Here is a 24922-nt window from a genome sequence, read left to right on the forward strand (position 1 = left end):
AATCTGAAAAAATAGCTAAAGTAAGAGTAAAATCATGAATAAAGTCAGTGGTGGGCACAGTTCCACTAATCTGCTTACCACTAATTAATGAACCTTACTTTTTTGTTAGCTGATTAGCTTTTCATCTAACTTTAAAACCATCAACAGAACAATTAACTTCTGCAGAATTTAGTTCCGATAGCTTTTAGACTGCTAATATCTTTTTGCGGGCATAGTGAATAAAGTCTAACAGTTAAAAACATTTGTAAAGTCTGAAATCATACATTTTGGTTCCTGCTTGTAACGTGTTTTGTAGCAGACAGACGGCTATGAGAGGGAGAGCTCAATCCTCTGCCAGCAGACAAGACCTAGCTACCACAGAGAAGGGAAGAGAAGAAAAAAAAGATGATTTATTTTCACAGCCATACAGTCTTGCAGACGTTTCGCAAGAGACATGCACAGCAAGGCAGTTTTGACTTATGGTTAAAATTTTAAACAAACTAATTCCAAACAGGTTATCAAAATTAACATCACCTCTGTCGTTTTTACAAAGTGAAAATATCAGCTATATGTTTTAGTTTTAAAGTAATGCACTAATTTTGAAGGTTTGAGCATTTACAGACACACATGCCAAAAGGCATTATGGGAAAATGAGGTTCCTGTCATCAGTGGTTGGTCAGTTTATTTATTTCATGGTTCGTGTTGGCTTGGCTCTGAAGGTTGTTGGAGGCAAATGCAGACTCACAGACACAGGTGTAGGATTAAGAAAAATAGTTTTATCTGGTAAGCAGGCAACAGGTTCGGTACACAGGGAATCAGTCAATGTAGTGGATGTACAGGCAGGTAGCAAGCTGAGGCAGAGTCCAAAAAACAAGCAAAGTTCCAAATAGGAGTTCACAGGGCTGAGGCAGAGGCAAAGTCAAAAAATGAGCAGAGTTCAGAGATAAGACGAGGCGGTGGTTGATAACACAGTCAAGGTCTGAAATACAACCACGCAAAACAGGACAATGGCATGAGGTTGGAAAGTGCAAAATGCAACAGTCTGGTGAGGGACTGTGAGACTGTGAGGGCTTAAATACTAGTGGAAGAATCAGGGAGTGAAATGAGGAACAGGTGTGCAGAAGGTGCTGGAAAGGGGCATAACTGGAGAAGACAAAGGTAAGTGCAAGAGATTGTGGTAAGACAAAAGCAAAGTGCACTGGGGCCAGATAATTAAATTACAGAAAACCCAATGGTGCAAAACCTGACGTGCTTGACTAACCGTAATAAATGCGAACAAAACAGAGGGGCAAAACTAAAAACTAAGGTGGTGAGTCAAAGAGTCGAAAACCAGAAAACTAATGATAATAACTAAAATGAGAGGATGTGATACAGTAAAGTGAATACACTAAACATAACAAAACAAACTATTGACAGAATAGGAAATAAATGATGAACAAATCAAAACCAGGAACTAGGTAATGCAATGAATGACTAAACCATAAATAAATGATAAACAGAGAATAAAAACAGTAACAAAAGCATTACACAAAGTAAAGAAACGAACAGAACCAAACCAAGATTTAAATGACAACGTATAATAATATGAAAAGTAAAACCGTAAAATCCTCAGTAGAAGCCCAGACCAAAATAAGGGGAAAACCCAAACATGGTCGGGGCAGATCCTGACAATTTATATGTAAAAACCAACACACAAGTTACTGTAATGTGTGTGTTGGTTTTTACAAATAAATCTGTATTTGTAAATATGTAATTTTTTCATTTCTAAAAAAAGGCAATTTGAAAACTGCAATTTGTTAAGTGTGATTCAGCACGTATAGCGAATGTGTGGCAGTTTATTTATTTACTGTAGTCAGTCTTCTAGCTGAAAAGTTAACAATAGACCCCTAAAAAACATTAGTGGAAGTTACAGCTAAACATTTAGTAAATAAACTTACTCAACTTTGCTGACCAGGTAGCGATAAAGAGTGAAACACCATGATGTATTGAACTATCTGTCAAAGTCCTCCAGACAGAAACCACTGTTTGTATTGTTAGTACTTCTATTGTGCTGTCCTTGCTTCCACTGTGTTGTAAAGTTTTGTGTGAATTTGCAGCTTACGTTATCAGATTAAATTGTTGCTTGTGCTGCATGTTATATATATTTTTTGTGTGTGTTCTGTGTTTTCAAGAATTTTTTGTTTTCAATTCGCAAGTCTTTTTTTAAATTCAGCTACCGGTAGTTGATTTGATGCAAATGTATTTTTCTATTTTTAAGTATTTTCTGCTTTTGCTGGTGTTGTCTTAATTTGGAAGTGTTGTGACCCCTATTAATGATAAAGACACTGTTTCATATTAAAGAACAAGTTCTTTAGTCTCTGACAGATTTCATTGTCATTTTACTGTGTGTGCAGGTGTGTGTGTGTTGTCACATATTACACAAGTGCATGACCCAAACCAATGAAGATGTGGACCTACATACAGCACTGTGAGAATCCAGTTACTTTCTCACTAAACCCCGGAGGTTTAATCCCAAACCCTCTTTTAAAGACGGGCCCCACCTCATGCAGCACTGCTAGTGACTGATCACCTCCCAGTTGACCCTCTGAATCTCTTGTTAATCCCTTGTTTCAGAGAAGGTCAAAGCCTCGATGTAGCAGTTAAAACAGCAGATATTTAACATACCTTCTGTCAGCCCATCAGTCTTGTGTTGGCAGCCATAAGGAAACCATTACGTGGTTCTTTTTCTGGATCCTGACTGCAGGGACCAAGCCTCGAAGAGGTGTTATCACCACTATATGTGCTCCATGTCCACAGTCTAAAGAACTCTTCAGCAGGGAGCTCAGCATCTGCTTTAAGGAGACCATTATTCAGAGGCTTTCCTCTAAAAACATGCATAAATATCACAACCAGTGCAGAGTTCTTTATTTGGGTTGGTGGATGGGGGGTCTCCTTTTTTGTGATTCTTTGCTCTTTGTAGAGTGTCTGTGTGCCCCTGGAAACATGCTATAGCATTTATTGCAGATGAGAGCTTCAGCATGCTGTTAAGAATTTGGGTCCACCCCGCCTTTACACAGATAGCATTACTGCAACTCCAGAGGTTCCTGCCATTAGAGGCTCCTGGGATGAAACCTAGTCTTAGATATTGATCAGACAGTAAAGCCTGGAAACTGGACCTGTGATGCCATCTCCCACAAGTTTTCAGAGTAGGATGAGCCAATATTTTGTATATTAACACAGCAGCACCGCTAATGGCACCATTGACACTGTGAGCTAATTTGATTTAACAGCCTGCAATAATAGCAGATAATGGCTTTAAGTATCACGGTGGATGAAGGCCACGGGAGGACTTACTTGTAATTGCTCCATTTCTTTTGTTTATTCTTTTATCGGTACATCTGAGAATTTTTTAAATATAATCACACAGAACCAAAAGTGTATTGTATCATGGATTCCTAGCATAAATATATGTTTAACTTCTGGCCTCCAATGTTACCTTCAAGACTAGCAAAATGTATAATGAGCTGGAGTCTTACAGTGAGCAATACGCTCTCCAAAACGTGTGGTATGCCATCTGCAACTGCAGCATTGACAATATGCCATCTAAAACTTCAACATTGTGCAGTTTGCTGTCTATAATATCACCATACAGCAATATGCCATTGGCAGTTCAACATCTGGCAACATGCCCTCTACAATATCAGCATCTGGTAACATGCCCTCAACAGCTTCAACATCTGGCAATATGCCCTAGACAACTACAGCATTGTGCAGCATGCCATCTACAACTAAAACATCAAGCAACATGACATCTAAAACTTCATCATCGTGCAGTTTGCTAACTATAATATAACAACACAATACAATAATGTGACCTCTATAACGTCAGCATCTGGCAGTATGCACTCCACAATGTCAGGATCTGGTAGTATGGCTTCTACGACTTTAACATTGAGCAATTTGACTTCTATAACATCAAAACCTTGTAACTGTTAGAATGGCCTGTTGGTCACCCCTTTGAGTTTGGTCTGCTTGAGGTTTCTTCCTCAATATCATCAGACAGTTTATTCCTTACCACTGCTGTCTGTGTGCTCTAGGGGTTGGTAAGATTAGACCTTGCTTGTGTGAAGCGCCTTGAGGCAGCTTTGTTGTGATTTGGCACTTTATAAATTAAATAAATTGAAATTTAAATATAATTTCATTATTGGGCAGTATGCTCTCTACAATGTAAAAAAAGAAGTTCAGAATCAAAGTGAATCTCTTGTTGGCTGGTTGGTGATGTGGAGGTTACAAACTATTTCCTGTCTTGGGTAGCCTATGTTCAGCCCCAGAGAAGTCTAGTTCACTGTTAAAAAAAAAGACTACCATAAAACTTTATGTTGCCAGAATGTGAAAAGATAATTTGATGTAGTTTCCATGATTTGTTCACAACACAGTGATAGATTATGCTGACTGACATGCATTCCAGGAAAAACATAATAAAACTGGAAGATTAGTTTATGAATAAGTGTACGTTACTCAAATAGTATGTGTATTTTTTTCTATTTTATTTTATTCTTTTATTTAATTATTTTTTTTATCCTTTACAGCCACATTTCCCAAACTGGGGCGTGCACAGCCTTGGAGGTGCGAGGATTATCACAAGAAAATGTCATGGCAGAAATAAAGTTAATGCATAAAAAAAATTCACACATTCAAGTCTGGAATAAAGTCTGAACCAAGGTTTATTTTGTACAGATTTGGTCTGGTTTGTTTAATTTCACTCTGGAATGTTGGTCTAAAGACCTTTTCATGATGTTTTGATGATACCTTGATATCATCATCTGTGTAGTAGACTGTGTCTCCCCACACTTGACATGGCGAGTCCATTTGGTGTTTTGTTCCGTTTGAACACCCACTTGGAAAAGCTCCATTGTGAATGGAGAAAAACAAATATTGAATGCATTTTGGATAAATGATCACTATGTACATGTACCTACTGTGAACCTCCATACATTTAGGTTGAGGCCAGTCAACAAGCTGTTTATTTTTTGTTTTGTTTTTCTGTTTGTCTGTTTGTTTGTTAGTTTTTTTTTCTGGCAAATGTCACTATCACTGGATAGCACCTTCCTGAAAGTCAAATGTTTTGTTTTTTGGAGTGAGCGGTGACTGATTTCACAGTACTTGGCATCAAAAGGGAAATATTTTCAACTGCTGCCTTCCACAGCCACATGCAAAATGGATGTTGTTTTATCTTTGACAAGGAAAAAACAGACAACAGCAGAGACAGGTGCTTGTTTTTTTTTTAGATGTTTATTTTATTTTTCTACTCTTTAATAAGCGATGATAACCTGCCTCCTTCCTGTAATTTGTCTGAAAGTCTCAACTATCCAAAAAGTGTTTTCACACTGCAGACACACTCGACTATGGTTCAGTTTCATCTGGACCACAGTCATCTCTTGGTCTGACTAAATTTGGGTTTTTTGAGCCAGATTCGGCGGAGGAGGTGAAGAGTGCAGCAACGTAGTTTTGGTGTACACAGTTGTGCGTAATCTAAAAGGTACTGGAATTGCTGCTTTACAGCATGATGGCACATAGACAATGAACCTGTGTTGCAGAAAGAAAGTCCCCGGTTCAAAGCCATGTTGCGCACCTATTTTTGCTTTTGTTTTTTGTTTTTTTCTTCATGCTGTTGATCATGTTTTTTCTGGATTGTGTGTTGGTCAGCATGAATCACAGATCTAGCATTCATGGCTATGACACGAAACTATGTTGGCTGAATCATTTTTAAAGTTACCTCAAGTTATCCATTCAAGTTAAATCTGGGAGCGTGCACTGTTGCCATGTTTCGCTATGTCCATAACACCAGAGAAGTGCTTTGGGTCCTGGATCACAACCACTCAAGCAGACAACCAGTTCATTCCCATCTCTCAAAAGTAATCATCTATCAGTCAGCCAGGTGAAGTGTGGACATCTCCTCAGCCTTCTCCAGCCAATGGGGTCCTCAACACTCACGCACCTACAGTATGTGCTGGAGAATGGATACAAAAATGCACCACATAACCAAAATGTAAAAGCTGTTTCTCCTTCCCAATGCAAGTGATATTCCTCATCTTAGTGTTCATAAGTCACTAATTATTTGATACTAAGTAATTCCAGCAGTACCCAAGGATCCTCCAAAGGGACCTAGTATCTCAGACATCCAGTCATTGCCTTAGGTAACTAGTTACCATCAAAGTCTCACAACCATATATTAAGACATGAAGCACCAGGACCCCAAAGACTTGGACCTTCATTGTCCTACAAAGATATTGTCATTGCCAAACCCGTCTGTCCACTGACCTCGTCACTCCATAAGTTCTTTGTTCTTCTGTTCATCAGGGGTGTGTTTGAGCTCCAACACTGTTCAATGCTTGCAGTGAACCCTACTCAACTGGATGTTGAGTAGGGTTGTGGAAACTAGCAACTTAGGGGCTTTTGTTAGCAAGGAAAGGTTTGCTGACCTTATCTTTGTGGAAGATGCTGGAATATTTGGATACCCTAATTAGTGGGTAAAAAGCTACTTAGAAAACAGAAAACAGATAAATAAATGTTCAGATAAATAATACCAAATCAGAATTGTGTAATATTACTTATAGAGTACCACAAGAATCGGTACTTGGACCCAAACTGTTTATTTTGTATATCAATGATTTTGTGAATGTATCTAATGTGCTTGGTAGCATTTTATTTGCTGATGATACAACGCTGTTTTACTCTCAGTCAGATATACAGGAAGTAGCACAAGTGATAAATACAGAATTGGAAAAGGTTAAACATTGGTTTGATATAAACAGACTGTCACTAAATATTAATAAGACAAATTTCATATTGTTTAATGACAGAGCAAAAAAAAAAAATAACGTGTCATTACAAATAGATGGAATGGATATACAAAGGGTAAAAGAAACAAAATTTTTAGGAGTCATGATTGATGAAGATCTTACATGGAAGTCACACATAAATTACATAAAAGGAAAAATAGCGAAAGCCATTGCTGTTTTGCATAAAGTAAAATATTCATTAAATAGTTATGGTTTATTAACATTGTACAATTCATTGATTTTCCCATATTTAACGTATTGTGTAGAAATCTGGGGATCAACATATACAACTTATATACAACCTTTGTTTATTCTGCAGAAAAGGGCTTTCAGGGTGATTAGCAACAATGGTTTTAGAGCTCCATCTAATCCATTGTTCATTAAGTATAGGGTACTTAAATATTGTGATTTGGTCGATTTGAAAATATTACAAATAATGTACCAAGCTAATAAAAATGTTTTACCAACAAACATTCAAAATATGTTTGAGAAAAGAGTAAGTAGTTATAAATTGAAAGGAATAGAAGTCTTTAGAAAACCAAGATTTAGAACCAAAGTAAAGGAATGGAGCATTGCAGTAAATGGTGTAAAATTATGGAACAATCTCAACAAAGAAATTAAAGAATTAAGGTAGCTTAAATTATTTAAAAAACGTATTAAACTAGATGTATTAAGTAAGTATGAAACTATGAAATAAGTCAGTGGGCTGTAAGGAAGTCAAAAAGGTAATTTTGTTAATAATGTTTAAAATGTTTTAAGTTTAAAAATGTAACCTGTCAGAGATGTAATCTATTAAATAATGGTCATAATTATGAAATAAGTCAGTGGTATGTGACAAGTTAAGGAAAAATAATGTTGAATAATGACGCTGGATATTGAAAGATTGTATTGTAAAAAGGGGCAGAAAATATAAGACTTGTTCTTCTCTCTTCTCCTTTTCATTCTGGTAATTGAGATGCTTTATTTCTGCTTTTCTGGTTTTTTTTTTTCTTTTAAATTAATGAAATAAATATTGAAGAAAGAAAGAAAGAATTGCAGCACTTTGGAAGCTGATTGAGGAATGGGAGTGTCTGGGAGTGTGGTTGTCCTAGATCAAGAGTAAGATTCAGGCTCTTAATGATTTTCTGCACTCGGCCATGACAAGTGTATCTGTATGTGGTTAAAGTGTTAAACTTGTGGAGACATTCACTTATCTCGGCAGTGACATACATGTCTCTGGGCCCTTGGCTTTTGAGATCAAGAGGCACCTTGGAAGACCTTAAGGAGTCATGAGGTCACTGGACAGAGGTGTTTACTGATGCTGATATCTTTGCAGGAGCATGAAGGCCCAAGTGTTTAAGGTCCTGGTTGCTGCCTGTCTTGCAGTACGTATAATTGTGAGACGTGTCTGGGTTTGCGATAAGAACAAGTTCCAGGCTTTTAAGAATTTCCTTGTCTTGACCATGAGAAATGTCTGTATTGGTTAAAGCAGGGGTTTTCAAAGTGTGGGAGAGTGAGCCCCCCTCAGAGAACAAATGAATAGCTGCGCTGTGCCCCCCCAACACATATACACACAATTTCAACATTGTTGTGTGTTTCTTTTTGTTCTTTTATATGTTAAACACATTTTAAATATATTTATGTGTTTTTAAGGAACTGTCTATGCATTTACACATTTTACAGCCTTTGTAAACATTTTAAACATATTTTTAAAGAACTTTATATTCTTTCAAACATTTTACACCCTTTTCAAACATTTTAAATGTGTTTTTAAAAAACTTTCTATTCTTCTATTTTTACTTTTTGTCATATTTTAAACATCACTTTTTAAACTTTTAAACATCTCTGTGTTTTTTAAAAGTCTTTGACATAACTAACACATTTTAACATAAATAATATTAATTACACTTTTATACATATATGGGTCTTTGACGCGCACAGGCGGCTGATGTGGGGATGCACTGTGGAAAGGAACAAATTTTTTTGGTTTGCCCCAAACTCTGTCTTCTCATTGGTAGATTTACGTACTAAAAATGTATCCATTTTGCTCCTGGCATGTTAACTAACAATGTTTTTTTTTTTCCTTTTTTCCCCATCTTCTTTTGTTGGTTAACAGTGTTTATAGTTATTTTTTGCACCCCCCGAAGAACTCTAGCGCCCCCCGGGGGGGGGGGGGGGGCATGCCTCACAGTTTGAAAACCACTGGATTAAAGTGTTTCAAGTTCAGTCAACTTAAATTTTTTTGGGACAGCCTGAACACCAACGTTGTACAGTTAAAACCAAGACTGCCTTTTAAAATCTGGGTTGATGTTTTGTTGTGAATTTGCTGAGGTGCTAACATAATGTTTGTAATAAGCACCAATGGCAGCTTGAAAATGTCTCTCACATATTTCACCAAGAATATTTTAAGACAGCAAGGATGGCACTTAATGGACCCTTTATTTCCTCTCTATTTTGTTACCTGTCAGGTTTTTTTTTAAATAAATTGGTGCTAATTATCATTTTTTTTTCCTTATTATTAATGCATACTAATCATGAATAATCATGGTGTGACTGTCCATGGCTGCAGACATTGTGTGTCAGCGCAGGCAGCTGAAGGAAAAGGTCAAGCAGCTCTGGTTCTTATAACAGTTTAAACATGCAGGGGGGATCTAGAGTGGAGCCACAGAGATTTAGTGATGGAAGGCCTCCAGATGTGGAGAGTATAACAGCAGAGCCGAGCAGATAAAAGCAAAGAGTCTCGTGCATTGACAGGTTGGATTGAAACAACACAAATACTTAGTGTCCTGTTGAATTTCAGGAAGATCAAAGTTGGAGGGGAGAAATTCCCAAGGAAAGTGAGCTATTCTCCTGGATGTGAGTTGTGGGAATTTCGGTTCAACAAAAGGTGGTGCAGTGTTGTTGTCAGTGACTGTCCATAGCTTCTGTTTTTTTTTTTTGCCCTTAGATTCCATCTTTTATTATCTCTCCTCCACCCGCCTGAACAAAGTATCAAATAGGGATGTTATCAAGACCTGCATCTTTCTGCCACTGTATCTCTAAGGCCTTTGGGTCAAACTAACCAAACTTAGCACATGAGCAGCCCCTGTGGTGAAAATGATCACCATAGGAACAGGGGCATGATTTGCTTAGTAATGAGGTCACAGGTTAGTGTATACAGTATCATATATTGCTTGTAGAGACTACTGCTTGGGCGAGGCACTCAAAACTTTGGCACAATATGTACATGACTTGAAAGGCTCATTTATGTTCAGCATGATATCTGGATGTTGATATGGAATGAGCCTTCTGTCCGTACACTATATTTCAGCTGTTTGTTTTCTGAAAGCTTACAGATATGACAAAACACAGCACTCCAATCCAATCCAATCCAGTTTATTTATAGAGCACATTTAAAAACAACAAAGTTGACCAAATCGCTGTACAATGACATAAAATAAATCAATAAATATATAGATTGGCAATAATCAAAGTTTTTAAAAACAATAAAATCATCAACCCTCTAGTCAAAAGCCAAAGAAAACAAGTATGTTTTAAGACGAGATTTAAAATCTAGAGGTGACTCCACCTGCCTGATACAGAGAGGCAGGTCATTCCACAATCTGGGACCAACAACAGAAAACGCTCTATCACCTCTACGTTTGAGCTTTGTCTGAGGAACTACAAGCAAAGCTTGATCTCGTGACCTAAGAGAACATGATGAGGAATAAGACACGAGCAGGTCAGACAGATACCATGGAGCAAGATCATTAAGACATTTAAAAACAAACAATAAAATTTTAAAATTAATACGATAGCGAACAGGCAGCCAGTGAAGGGAAAAAAGAATGGGCGAAACATGGTCATACCTCCGGGATCCAATCAAAAGATGGGCTGCAGCATTCTGGACCAGCTGCAGCCGTGCAAGTGAGGCCTGGCTAATACCAGCGTACAGTGCATTACAATAATCCAGCCGAGTCATAACAAAAGCATGGATTAAAATCTCCAAGTGATGCCTTGAAAGTGAGGACTTAATCTTAGCTAGCTGCCTCAGATGAAAGAAACTTGCCTTCACAACAGCACTGATTTGTTTATCAAGCTTAAAATCTTTATCCATTCTCACACCAAGGTTGCAAACCGTAGATTTAATACATTGTGTCAATAGTCCAAGGTTTATTGAACCACAACTACCTGATTTACTTGGCCCGACCAGAAGAACTTCAGTTTTCTTTTCATTAAAGAGTAGGAAGTTTGCAGACATCCAGTCTTTAATGTTCTCAATGCACTCCAGAAGATGATTGGCACCAAAAGCATTCTCACGCTTTAGGGGCACATAGATTTGACTGTCATCAGCATAAAGGTGAAATGACACCCCAAATCTATGAAAAACTGATCCCAGCGGAAGCAAATACAATGAAAAAAGAAGTGGCCCAAGAATGGACCCTTGTGGTACACCACATGACAGAGGAAACAAAATCTCCAAGTTTTCTCCAAGCGCTACCACCAGTAATCACGGGGGGCAGTGTAGCCAAGCAAGACACAACTTAAAGGCAAAAGGACATGAAGAAGACTAGAGATAGAGATACACACACACACACACACACACACACACACACACACACACACACACACACACACACACACACACACACACACACACACACACACACACACACACACACACATTTTTGTCATGTATTTAATAGCCACACAGAGACTTTTCTTTCTTTTGTAGTATAAATATTATTACTCGTGCTCATGTTGCTCATATGTGCTACAAATAAATGATGCTCAGCAAAAAACACAGAGGGCAGCTTTTATCAGGAGAAGAGGGATTGACAACAGATTGTAGGAAAACATGTGTCCCATGAGCACCAGTTATGTGCATGCCTGATTATTACAATTTTTCAACTGTCTCCGTGTTTGATGTAGTTAGAAATATTCAAGAGGTTCTGCAGTGCCCGCTCATTTATATGTTTCTTCATGTCCGTGTCAACGTAAAGATCATGATGTTGCTGCCCAATGTGGTCTTTACAGTGACACACTTTGAAACACACAGATCAATTATGCACATAAATAGAGCATAAATTAAGCTTTAGGCACCTACTCGGTTCTTGGCTGGCTCTATGTATTTAGGTCATGAGGTCATCTGAGGTAGAATTTTACCTTGATCTGAGTGGAACTTTTGCCAGTTCATGGTTTCTTGTTATTCAGGTGAGTACACAAACATTCTTTCACCAAAGTCACTGAACTCTGGCACAAGTTGCATTTATGTTGAGGATCACATCACTTTTTTTATGAATGCGAATGTCAGGCTTAATACCACTTAAATGATAAACATTTCAGTCAGAAGAAGTTTCTTTTAGGCATTATGTTCAGCAGTACAACAAAAGGGGAAAAAAAAGAGCAGCTGCTGTGCTATCTCATCCGTCACCAAGTGTTCCTCAGATATGACACCAAATTCCAACAAGCTGAAGTTTCTACAACCCGCTGTTTTTTTCCTAAAATGACCCAAGTGTCAGATCTGCCTTGATTTCCATGTTTATTTTTGTCACGTGAGCATTGTGCAAGGGGAACCTCAGAAGACTGGCTGTACATGGACCCTGTCCAATTGAAGAACAGCTTATTCCAGGCTGATACTGTAGAAGAGGAAGGAAGGGGTCACAGGCAACATTTGGAGACCAGATGCTCAGCAGTTTGTCAGTACCGTCTCTCTGGCTTAACGCATCACAGGGTCAGACTGTGCACTCTCGCGTGTGCTCATATGTGTCAAGCAGGACAACGATGCACAAAATTGTATACATGATAATGTCTGTGTACGGTGCACAATAAACGTCTGTCCAAACATTAGCAATGCACAGGGTGTACATGTACTGTGGCAATTGCTTTGCATGCTTTTTCTGTTAAAAATGGAAAGTGTAAGTCTGGAAATCTGAAACTCTGTGATCAGAGGCTCCCCCGTGTGTGTGAATAGATTTCAGTTGGCTATGTATGAGTAGCCCCAGGACTGGAAACCTTTTCCCCTTTCATTTTCCTCTGTTTTTCCTCCTCCTCTTTTGAACTAGAGCCTTCTCTGTTTTCTCTTCTATTTGCACCTCAGCTGAGGGTAGAAGAGAGCTGAATTTCCCACATAGCGAGGCGTGCTCTCAAACTGCTTTTTAATCATTTCCAGAGCATGTTGTGAGACAGCAAGTGCTGGCACCGCAACCCGGGGCTCAGGACCCTTCCAGGCGCACTCTGCAGGGCTCAGCGAGCCGGCGCAGTAATCTGTCACTGTACGAGACAGAGGAAATGGTTGTATTGAAGTGAGAGGATACAGTTTCATCCCACAATTACATCTCTGCTGTGTTTACAGATCTTTTCACAAAGGAAAAAAGGATGGTCACATATGTAATGCAGTTTCAACTTTTCTTAACCACTGCTTTTCTTAAAAAATACATGAGCCAAGTGTTTTATTTACAACCTGGTCTCACGGCAAGTTGTGATTCGGCAGCACAAAATATACATTAATCTATAGGTTCGTGATATTGTGATGAGAAGCGCCTCATTTTCATCACGGCAGCACAAATTCATTCTAATTCATTCCGTGATGGCTGCACAAAATTAAAACTGAAGTGGAAAAAAAAAGTGAAGCGGGGGGTCGGGGTGGTTATGGTTAGAGTGGGGGGAAAGAGTAAGATTAGGCTATGGTTAAGGGTAGGGTCAGGGGTAGGAGTAGGGTTAGTAATAGTGAGTTTAAAAAGCCCTGTTATGAAAATTTGACTCATTTCGTCATGGGAGCACGAAAAAAAAAAAAAAAATGTGAGACTGAGCTGTTTATTTACTGACGTGAAACAAACTGTCCAATGTGACATAACTTAGAGCTGAAATATACAATTTTGATGATGAAATGCCAGACTTGCCATGCATTTTTGCAAGTTTGATTGTGTATTAGATTTCAGAAAGGGTGTCTTGATTTCCTAATGTTTTTTCCTGATTACGTCCACCAAGGACGTAATAAAATCATCAATGTTTATTCATTTATTTATTTGTCTGTCTGTTAGCAGGATTATGTCAAAACTACTGCACAGATTTTGACAACATTTTCACCACATATAGATACAGTATTAGGCCAGTGGTGTCCAAACTATTCTATAAAGGGCCGAGAGGGTGCAGGTTTTCTTTGCAGCACTGACTTCAGCAGGTGATTTCACTGATGAACTCATCCCACCTGCTCAAAGTGATGTAATCAGTGAAATCACCTGCTGAAGTCAGTAGCTGCAAAGAAAACCTGCACCTTCTCAGCCCTTTCTGGAAAACTTTGGACACCACTGTATTAGGACATGAAAGACTCCATTAAATGTTGGCGGTGATCTGGTTCCGGACCCGGATTCTGGATCAAGATTTCACTTTATATAGGCTTTGAAGGATTACAGCAAAACTACTTCAACAATTCTCACCAAATGTGCACCACAGTTAGATTTTAGGGCATGGAAGACGCCACCGAATTTTGGAGGTGATCCGAATCCGCATCCGGTGGATGTCAGAAATCTGATTGCTTGTTTTGTTTGCAAAACTGGAAAAACTGTTCTGATATAAGCTTTGATTTACTGCTTTTTTTGTGATTTTTATTTTTATGTTAACTTTTCCCACACTGCGAGACACTTCTTGTAGCCCACATATTTACTAGGGGATGTTTTCATTTATAAAGCCATAAATAAATAAATCAAATCAATTCTAGCTGGTAACAAATTATGATTTAACATATGTCTTTAAATTTCAGGAGTGGCAAAACTCCATACAGAAGAATGCCGGCCTGGCCTTCATTGAGCTCATTAATGAAGGAAGGTAAGTGAAAATATATTTGCAGCAAATAAATAAATAAAAGAAAATTATCTAAAGGTATTTAGACAGTGACACTTTATTTATTTATTTATTTTTGCCTCTTTACACAATGGCCATAATTTGCTATGATCCCACATAATGAGCGCTAAAAATGCATGGACAATCCAAACATTTGAATAATGGGGTTGGAGGAAATTTTGCAGGTGATCCACCAAGAGTTACTGCACAAATGACAGCAGGTGGTAATGTGACAGACAGCAGACAGCAGTATGTAAATGAGGATTTTGCATGTGTTGATGGGCGTAAATAAAAAGTGAAATTCAGTCAGCCACTTGCATGTATGTGCTTTGTTACACTCACACTCTGCCACATAACAAAGGGTGTTCATGCTTTGGCAGTAAAAATAGACAGCAGACATTTTCCTGTTTCGGACATTTAACTGTATTTCCATCCAAGATATTTGAATGTAGCCAATAAATGAATAATTATGCTGCATTCTGCTGGTGGAGTGCACAGACAGCTGTGCATCATCCCAAACGGACTCTGGGATGTGCATGTTTGTTTGTGTTGCAAACACAGCATGAAACATCAATGAGAGTAATGATCACAGTGCAGAACTATGGTCCACCTGCTGTGCATAGAATTATTTATTCTGAATGATACAAGCACAAAGTAAGGGCCCCTTCCCACATAGTGCGAAGTTTGGACAAAGTGCACACTTACGAGGGCTGTCAATAAAGTATAGGTTCTTTTTATTTTTTCAAAAACTATATGGATTTCATTCATATGTTTTTATGTCAGACATGCTTGAACCCTCGTGCGCATGCGTGAGTTTTTCTACGCCTGTCGGTGACGTCATTCGCCTGTGAGCACTCCTTGTGGGAGGAGTCGTCCAGCCCCTCGTCGGAATTCCTTTGTCTGAGAAGTTGCTGAGAGACTGGCGCTTTGTTTGATCAAATTTTTTTCTAAACCTGTGAGACAGAGAACAGAGAAGTTTCAGAAGAAGTCGGTTTCAGCATTTTATCCGGATATTCCACTGTTAAAGGAGATTTTTTTTAATGAAAGACGTGCTGGCGCGGTGCGGCGGCACAGGAAAAACACCTCCGTGTTGATAACCATTTGTAAAATCCAGGCGGCTTTTGATGGCTTTCAGTGGAGTGAGTATATGAGAAATTGTTTAACAGCTGGACATGTTCCAACTTGTCCTTAAGGCTTCCAACGGAGGTGTTTTTCCTGTAGTGGAGCGGCGCGTCTTTCATTAAAAAAAAAAATCTCCTTTAACAGTGGAATATCCGGATAAAATGCTGAAACCGACGTCTTCTGAAACTTCTCTGTTCTCTCACGACGTCCTGGATCAATAGAGCCTGAAATGTGGAGGTTTTCAGCTTGAAACAGGCTGACGACGGCGCCTGAGAGCGCTGCACAACGTCTCGCACCGTGGGAAGTCCTTAAAGCGACAGTATCACCTCAAAATCTCTCATCAGCCGTTACAATTTTCACTGAAAACCAGCTTAATTTTTCGAACCGTGTCCACTTCGATGTGTCTCACAGGTTTAGAAAAAACTTTGATCAAACAAAGCGCCAGTCTCTCAGCAACTTCTCAGACAAAGGAATTCCGACGAGGGGCTGGACGACTCCTCCCACAAGGAGTGCTCACAGGCGAATGACGTCACCGACAGGCATGGAAAAACTCACACATGCGCACGAGGGTTCAAGCATGTCTGACGTAAAAACATATGAATGAAATCCATATAGTTTTTGAAAAAAATAAAAAGGACCTATACTTTATTGACAGACCTCGTAGTGTGCATGACGCAGGAGTCGTGTGCAAACCGTGTAATGTCGTCCCTGCCTCTAACGCCTCGTACACCTGTTGCTACAACTATTTGCACACACAAGCACCTGAAATAATGTGTGCACTATGCGAACCCATCACACCCTCTCGTGGCAGGTGCCGGCCAAATTCCAGGTGACACGCACATCTAACACCGCTCGCATGGTACTTAGAAAATGTGTGGCCAGTCGCGCTCTTGGCACAACAAGAGACTGCAGTGACTGTCTACTGTTGTACTCGCTGTGAAATTCATCTAAGTTCCCCACAACTATGGAGTTCCCGAGATGTGGCGTGCCGTCGGCTCCCCCCGCAATGTGTGTGTGTGTGTGTGTGTGTGTGTGTGTGTGTGTATGTGTGTGTGTGTGTGTGTGTCACGCGCTCCCCCACTTCCCAACACATGCATGTGTGTGGTTCACGTGCCCCCTGCAGGTGTGGCATGTCTCATCTGATCAGAGGGTGACACTTTGGTCTGTGGTCTGAATGGACCGGGGCGTGGGAGTTGTTGACATATCTGATCCTGGACATCAGAGCTGCAGAACACGCACACGTTTTGACGGACACATGCATGTATGCGCTTGCTGTACTCACATTGAAAACATAATACCATATATTGCTTGCGACAGGCTGGAGAGTGCGCACACTGACAGGTCCAGCTGGAACGGACCGTCAGTTTATGTGGACATGCAGCCAGCGATCTGAACGTCACATCTGTCTGATGTATGGTCCTGCAGCATGACCATATGACAGCCAGCAATACAGCAAATATGCCATTTTCAGTCACATATCAGCAGAAATCAGTGGTGGGCATAGCGAACCAAAAAGTTAGCTTTGATAACCCTTAATCAAAGAACTGCAAAGTTATCTTTTATTACGATAAAACGATAAACTGCTAAAAAAAAATGTATCTTTATCACAGATAAGCGATAAGCGATAATTATTAGTGTTGATTCTGATCATCAGATTACACTGTCGGCTTCTGATAAACTAGTGGCTGCTGGGTAAATTCAAGGATTATCAGAAACTAGTGGCTGCTGGGTAAATTCAAGGATCACAAACACAAAGAAGACACGATAAATGAATAAATAAAAAATAAAACCCCAAACACTGTCATCATCTTTCAAAAGCAGTAAAACACAGTACTAGAAGTCAGAAGTCAGTTTATCTCGGTATTAAATACACCGTCATTTACGAGCAAAAGCTGCCACTTTTTTCACACCCTTTGAACTCTGTGGCTTAAACAACCAAAATTCGTCCATTAATCAGTGGTGGGCACAGCTAACCAAAAACGTAGCTTTGATAACAGCTAATCAGCTAACTGAAAAGTTACCTAAAGCTAAACCGATAAATCACCCAAAAATTTATTAGAAGCTACAGCTAACCGACCACTTTCAGTATTGCTTCTGGGACACTTGCAACTACTAACAAGCTGATTTTGAGTTTTAACACCACAGTCGCTTCTGGTAGCATCAAAGGCAACAACAGACCCAAACAATGAGTCAGCACTTCTGTCTTTGTGCGCCCTGCCCACTGCTGGAAGTTCTTGTTTACTACATATTTTGCAGCATTGAAGCAATTGAGAGAAGCTAAGCTCAACTCTACACACACACAAAATAAGCCATTATTCCTTAACAGAATACAGTCGTGCCACAGTGAGGCAGAGGTCTTGGAAAATAAAGCAGTTTTGACTTATGGTTTTGATTTCTATCATCAGATTAATCTGGATAGAATAACTCCATTAATCTCAATTCTGTCATTTGTAAGTTAAAATATACATAACACATATTTTGTAATTTACATAATGCACTAATTCTGAAGTTTTGTAACAAACACAGACAGATGCCAAAGGGATTATGGGTAAATGAGCCTCCACTAACACTGATTGTTGACTCATTCATTCTATGTAAAAACCAACACATTAATGTGAGGTGTGTGTGTTTACATATAAATGTGCTTTTGTAAAATATGCCTTTTTCATTTGTAAAAAAAAGCCATTTGCAAAAGTCACAAAGTCAAAATGTAATTAGACAGCCGTCTGATATAACCGGGGTCAAAATAAATAGACAACTGCCATCTACTGGTGTCCATCTACTGGCGTACAGATGCTCATACTGTCATGAACACTACTGGCCAGTAGATGGCAGTAGAGACAGTGAAAACTTGCCAAAACAAAATTCCAAATAATCTGTGTCTGCTATGTTTAAGCTGCATGGAATTTAATAAAAGCAAACTGATTTTCAGACATCTTATATATATTACTCTGGAACAAAGACGACAGACAGTGTTTGACATAAACAAGACTCTAAAGAGCAAACAGGAAGCGATTGCAATATTAAAATAATGGAGAAGCAACCTGGGCTTCTTCTGGCATTTTTACATAAAACAAACACAATAACGTCTATAAACCCAGGGAATATATTCACGACAGTTTTAGGCACAATATACAAAGGGTTTATATATATATATATATATATATATATATACACACACCTACACACTCAACAAAAATATAAACGCAACGCTTTTGGTTTTGCTCCCATTTTGTATGAGATGAACTCAAAGATCTAAAACTTTTTCCACATACACAATATCACCATTTCCCTCAAATATTGTTCACAAACCAGTCTAAATCTGTGATAGTGAGCACTTCTCATTTGCTGAGATAATCCATCCCACCTCACAGGTGTGCCATACCAAGATGCTGATTAGACACCATGATTAGTGCACAGGTGTGCCTTAGACTGCCCACAATAAAAGGCCACTCTGAAAGGTGCAGTTTTGTTTTATTGGGGGGGATACCAGTCAGTATCTGGTGTGACCACCATTTGCCTCATGCAGTGCAACACATCTCCTTCGCATAGAGTTGATCAGGTTGTCAATTGTGGCCTGTGGAATGTTGGTCCACTCCTCTTCAATGGCTGTGCGAAGTTGCTGGATATTGGCAGGAACTGGTACACGCTGTCGTATACGCCTGTCCAGAGCATCCCAAACATGCTCAATGGGTGACATGTCCGGTGAGTATGCCGGCCAAGCAAGAACTGGGACATTTTCAGCTTCCAAGAATTGTGTACAGATCCTTGCAACATGGGGCCGTGCATTATCCTGCTGCAACATGAGGTGATGTTCTTGGATGTATGGCACAACAATGGGCCTCAGGATCTCGTCACGGTATCTCTGTGCATTCAAAATGCCATCAATAAAATGCACCTGTGTTCTTCATCCATAACAGACGCCTGCCCATACCATAACCCCACCGCCACCATGGGTCACTCGATCCACAACATTGACATCAGAAAACTGCTCACCCACACGACGCCACACACGCTGTCTGCCATCTGCCCTGGACAGTGTGAACCGGGATTCATCCGTGAAGAGAACACCTCTCCAACGTGCCAAACGCCAGCGAATGTGAGCATTTGCTCACTCAAGTCAGTTAGGACGACGAACTGGAGTCAGGTCGTGACCCCGATGAGGACGACGAGCATGCAGATGAGCTTCCCTGAGACGGTTTCTGACAGTTTGTGCAGAAATTCTTTGGTTATGCAAACCGATTGTTTCAGCAGCTGTCCGAGTGGCTGGTCTCAGACGATCTTGGAGGTGAACATGCTGGATGTGGAGGTCCGGGGCTGGTGTGGTTACACGTGGTCTGCGGTTGTGAGGCTGGTTGGATGTACTGCCAAATTCTCTGAAACGCCTTTGGAGACGGCTTATGGTAGAGAAATGAACATTCAATACACGAGCAACAGCGCTGGTTGACATTCCTGCTGTCAGCATGCCAATTGCACGCTCCCTCAAATCTTGTGACATCTGTGGCATTGTGCTGTGTGATAAAACTGCACCTTTCAGAGTGGCCTTTTATTGTGGGCAGTCTAAGGCACACCTGTGCACTAATCATGGTGTCTAATCAGCATCTTGATATGGCACACCCGTGAGGTGGGATGGATTATCTCAGCAAAAGAGAAGTGCTCACTATCACAGATTTAGACTGGTTTGTGAACAATATTTGAGGGAAATGGTGATATTGTGTATGTGGAAAAAGTTTTAGATCTTTGAGTTCATCTCATACAAAATGGGCGCAAAACCAAAAGTGTTGCGTTTATATTTTTGTTGAGTGTATATATATAAGTACATATGCATATATAAACATGATTGGGATTGAAAAAAAAGATAGGAGCATCTTATTTACAATATGTGAAGTGGAATTTAGATGTGATAAGGTGACATTAGTGCAGGGATTTGTAAAAGAGTTGTTATTGCACATGATTTGTAGACATATTAATACTGCACATGATTTGTGGACATATTATTGCATGTGGTTATTTCACAGTGTTACTGTACAGTCTAACAGCAGCAAGGAGGAACGACCTCTGGTGTCATTCCTTCTTGCACTGAGGGTGCTTCAGTCTGTCACTGAACGAGCTGCTCAGCTCCACTACAGTCCGGTGCAGAAGGTGAGAGGAGTTGTCTATGATGGACTTGAACTTGGCTAACACCCTCCTCTCAGCCACCTCCTCCAGAGAGTTCAGAGGACAGCCAAGGAAAGAGCTGGACTTTCTGACCATCTTATTCAGTGTCTTTCTCTCCCTAAACGGCAAATGTCAACTCTGCCCAGTTTTTGCATGATCGTAGTCATACACACATAGTCGCACACGCACACAGAGGCTAATTGGCAATTATAATATACGTAGATACCAAAGGGCAAATGCCAGATCTCCACAGTTTCTCTGTGATCAAACTTACACGCACGCACGCACGCATGCACGCACGCACGGCTTTTTGTCTTTTTTTTTTTTCCGCATTCTGCTGCAAGCAGATGCTTATAATTTTAGACATAAACAGAGACAGTGGTGGAAGACATCAAACGCAATACACTTATCACTTATGGTACCAGCACTAAAACTAAACTAACGAACTAACTAAACTGACTAAACCAATTGAACCATGAAAATACAATAAATCAATAACACTAACAACACTGTTAAACTAATATGACCCCAATAACAACATTTAAAACTCCAAAACCCCAAACTCACATGATGCATTGCAGCACAGCATCCATTGTTTAATGGTTAGCTAAATTGCTCATTTCTCAAAAAATATGTGTCCTATCAATGTTCTGTTTTTGTAGCATTCATCCTTGATACATAGATCTTGATACATAGACCTTGATACAAATACATAAGCATACCAAACAGCAAATGTTAGCTCTCCGCGATTTTTGTGTGATAGAAGCCATACACATGCAGGCACACAGAGGCCAGTAGGCTATGATAATATAGATACAAATCATTACATACATACATGAACATTTTCAAGTCACTGAGTATGTCTTGGACTTCAGTGACATCCATCATTATGCAGTGTGGTACTGTGTGGTAAATCTGTCTGAAGTAGGCAGTTCTCAAAATCTGAGTGACCGTGTACAAAAGAAACTAGTGAGGGAAGCCACCAAAGCACTCATGACAATTCTGAAGGAGTTGTATAGTTTAGAAGAGCAGACAAAGAGTTAAGTACAAGAAGAGATCAAATGTAGGTTTGAGTCTTTTATGTGGCTTCTTGCAAATTGGAGCTGAAATTTCACATTTTCCTTTGACAAAACTACTCTTTTTTTGCAACTGTTTGATGCACAGCTTGACAACAACCTGTTTCAGGTCTAAATTTTGCTTGCAGTAAGAGTTAGTAAATGCAACAACATGGGATTGCAGAATTTTTATGGTGTTTAACATAAAACAATCAAAACATATGGATGAAAACTGATTTTGCACAAACTGATCCTTTTCCGTAAATGTAAATTATAAAGCCAAGTGGTACTATAAACTTATTTGTCTGCTATTAGGATAGTTACACCCCCCTCCCCACCACTGTTCTTCAGCTACTAAGTAACTGAGTATGGATTAGTTTTAAACCTCTTGCCTATTCCCTGATCTGTTGAGGGTAAAGGTAAATAAGATGCATGGCAGTTGTCTGCCTGCCTTTGCTGTATATTCCAGTGTCATTGTTTCTCTCTCCCTGTTGTATATGGGTATGGCCAGACTCTGGGTTTTCTGTAGATCTGATCAGGGATGGCTCAGCCTACTTGCCCATCTGCTGACCCATCTGGCCAGGCATCTTCATGCCCAGTTGCTCACCTCAGCTCAGCCAGGCTTCGCTCATTCTCCTACTGGCCCAAGAACAAAGAACTCCAGTCAGTCGGGCCGCGTGGAGCTGTCCAGGGTGCTGCTGACAGATACATCATTTCCCAGTTTGGCTCAAGTCTCTGCACACCTGCTCATCTTAACTAGACAGATCTAGAGAAAGCTAGATGTGGATAGCGCTGTTTGGCTTATAAGGTATGAGCCTGTAGGCATTGTGCATCTGATGGACATTAAATAGAGAAATAATTTTGACTTATAAAAAAGTAAAAGACTAGTCTTAAAAAGACTAATAACAAGAGATCCTTTGATGGTCATATTACTGTGTATGGTTGAGAAATACTTGAAACATTACTAGTAGGTATTTTCTGTAACTCAGAATGCAGCCTGTTTTACAGCAAGATTATGCCTGAAATGCTGCAATGTGGATTGCTAAAAGGACCCTTCATATGTCAGGGGAATTTGTGTAATGTGGAACAGCATACATAAGCAGCATTTTACCTCTGCTGTGAAAGGCATAAGTCATACTTATTGGTGTGATCCCAAAAAGCCAGACATAAACGAAATGACATGTAGTATGCTTCAGCTCCATTGTAATATAAAAGTATAAATTTGATTGATTAATATGCAGCATATATAAATATACAAAGATGGATGGTGTCATATTGTGCATTGCGCAGCATATTCAGACACTCTCAGGATTATTTCTTGGAGCTCAATTTAGTTAGCTCAAGAACCAGACAGCTCTGAGAGCTCATATTAAATTTGTCCTGCAGATTAGTCTGGCCCTTCTACCATAAAATAAATAAATAAATACATATTTCCACCAGGCCAGTCACAGCCATTTAACTGATATGGGGTAGGTGTCATATGACGATTAAGTTCCACAACAACAACAGCAAGGCTAGGCCTACCTCTTTGGTTGCTCTGATGTTGCAACAGACAAGGGAAAGTGACCAAAACTCTGAATCAGTCCCATTGACCTCTTGGTTCATGGTAAGGTAGAAACTCACAGTGAATGTTTCCAGTTTTTATTTACTGCAGTAAGAGATTAGCACTCTTGCGATCTCCACTTACAAATCAGTAGTGCATCTATATTACTTGTATGATACAACATCCTGATGCATTCAGTTGCACCTTGCAAACTCTGAAATATGTAGAATAACTACTTAGTTTGTTTAAAACTGGAACATTTATTTTTTTAATGATCTTTCATTGTTACCTCTGCAAAGGAGGTTATGTTTTCGGTCGCGTCCATTTGTTTGTTTGTTGGTTGGTTTTTTAGCAGGATTACTCAAAAAATCCTCAATGGATTTCAATGAAATTTTTACCAGGGGTGTATCTTGGCCTAACTTAGAAGTCATTAAATTTTGGTAATGATCCAGAACACGATCCAGATCCAGTAATTTTTTTCAGGATTCTTTATCATTGCAGGATAGGGCCAGTTTCAACATTTCTGCATCTAACTTCATGAAGACGGGTCACAAAGGCTGAACAAAAATTAAGTTACGACACAACAATAATTTAGCATTTGTTTCTCCTCATTGAATAAAATTGTTATTAGTAAATAAAAAAGTTTATCTTTATAAATACATTTGCTGAAGATCTAAGGGTTTAACCCTGTGGGGCCGACGCCGTTATATACGACAGCTGAAACCAAGCTTTACTAAATTATAAATAACTTTTTAATGATATGAGATAGAAACTTGCTTTTTTTTTTGCTGAAAAGTTAACCCGTCAACCATCTTTGTACTCCTCATAGAAGCTGTGTGATGATGTGAGCAATGTGAGTGTCCAATCGGCATTGGTTCACGTCACATGGTTTTCCAAAATCCAATCGTAGGGCAGATTCACCTCACGTGACACACCAAAGATTGTTTTAGGAGTGATGTGTTACTAGTTTATTATAGTTTGCTGTATGTTTTGAATAAATGTGTGTGGACAATGATTTTCCGCTTTACTTTTTCCTTTCTTATTTCTGATTTTAAACCTTTATTACACTTATAAAACACAACTATAGCATATATATTTTGAAAGTACAGGTTGTCCTGAAAAAAAAGAGACATAAAACTTGATTGTGAGATGCAGGGAGAGCTGTTAACAGCAATAATAAAACATTTATGCCAAGCGAGTGAACTGTCCAAAAAAATGCTCTCGGACCCCAGAGGGTTAACCACTGAATCTGAAACATGATGGTCGACATGCAGTAAGTCTCTTTGGCAAGGGGTATTCCATGTGACGTCAATGACCCTATGGCCTTGGCGGAGGTTTGCGCTCTCCGAGTGCTTCTAGTTGAAATACATACATCTGTCATTGTAGCTATTTCATTTTTAAGCTTTTCTCAAGCATTTTTCGTAATTGGGTCATAATTACTTATT

At 39.4% G+C, this 24922-nt stretch overlaps 1 protein-coding gene across 1 annotated transcript in view; it reads left to right on the forward strand.

Moving 5' to 3' along the window:
* nbeab (neurobeachin b) overlaps window positions 1–24922 on the forward strand; it is a 1103372-nt gene that overhangs the window by 675776 nt on the left and 402674 nt on the right. Inside the window, exon 35 of the mRNA XM_034168398.1 lies at window positions 14521–14585. Coding sequence (XP_034024289.1) covers window positions 14521–14585 — 65 coding nt within the window. The remainder of the gene's footprint in view (window positions 1–14520; window positions 14586–24922) is intronic.

This window comes from Thalassophryne amazonica, chromosome 4 (assembly GCF_902500255.1).
Source record: "Thalassophryne amazonica chromosome 4, fThaAma1.1, whole genome shotgun sequence".
In the NCBI taxonomy this organism is placed as follows: domain Eukaryota; kingdom Metazoa; phylum Chordata; class Actinopteri; order Batrachoidiformes; family Batrachoididae; genus Thalassophryne; species Thalassophryne amazonica.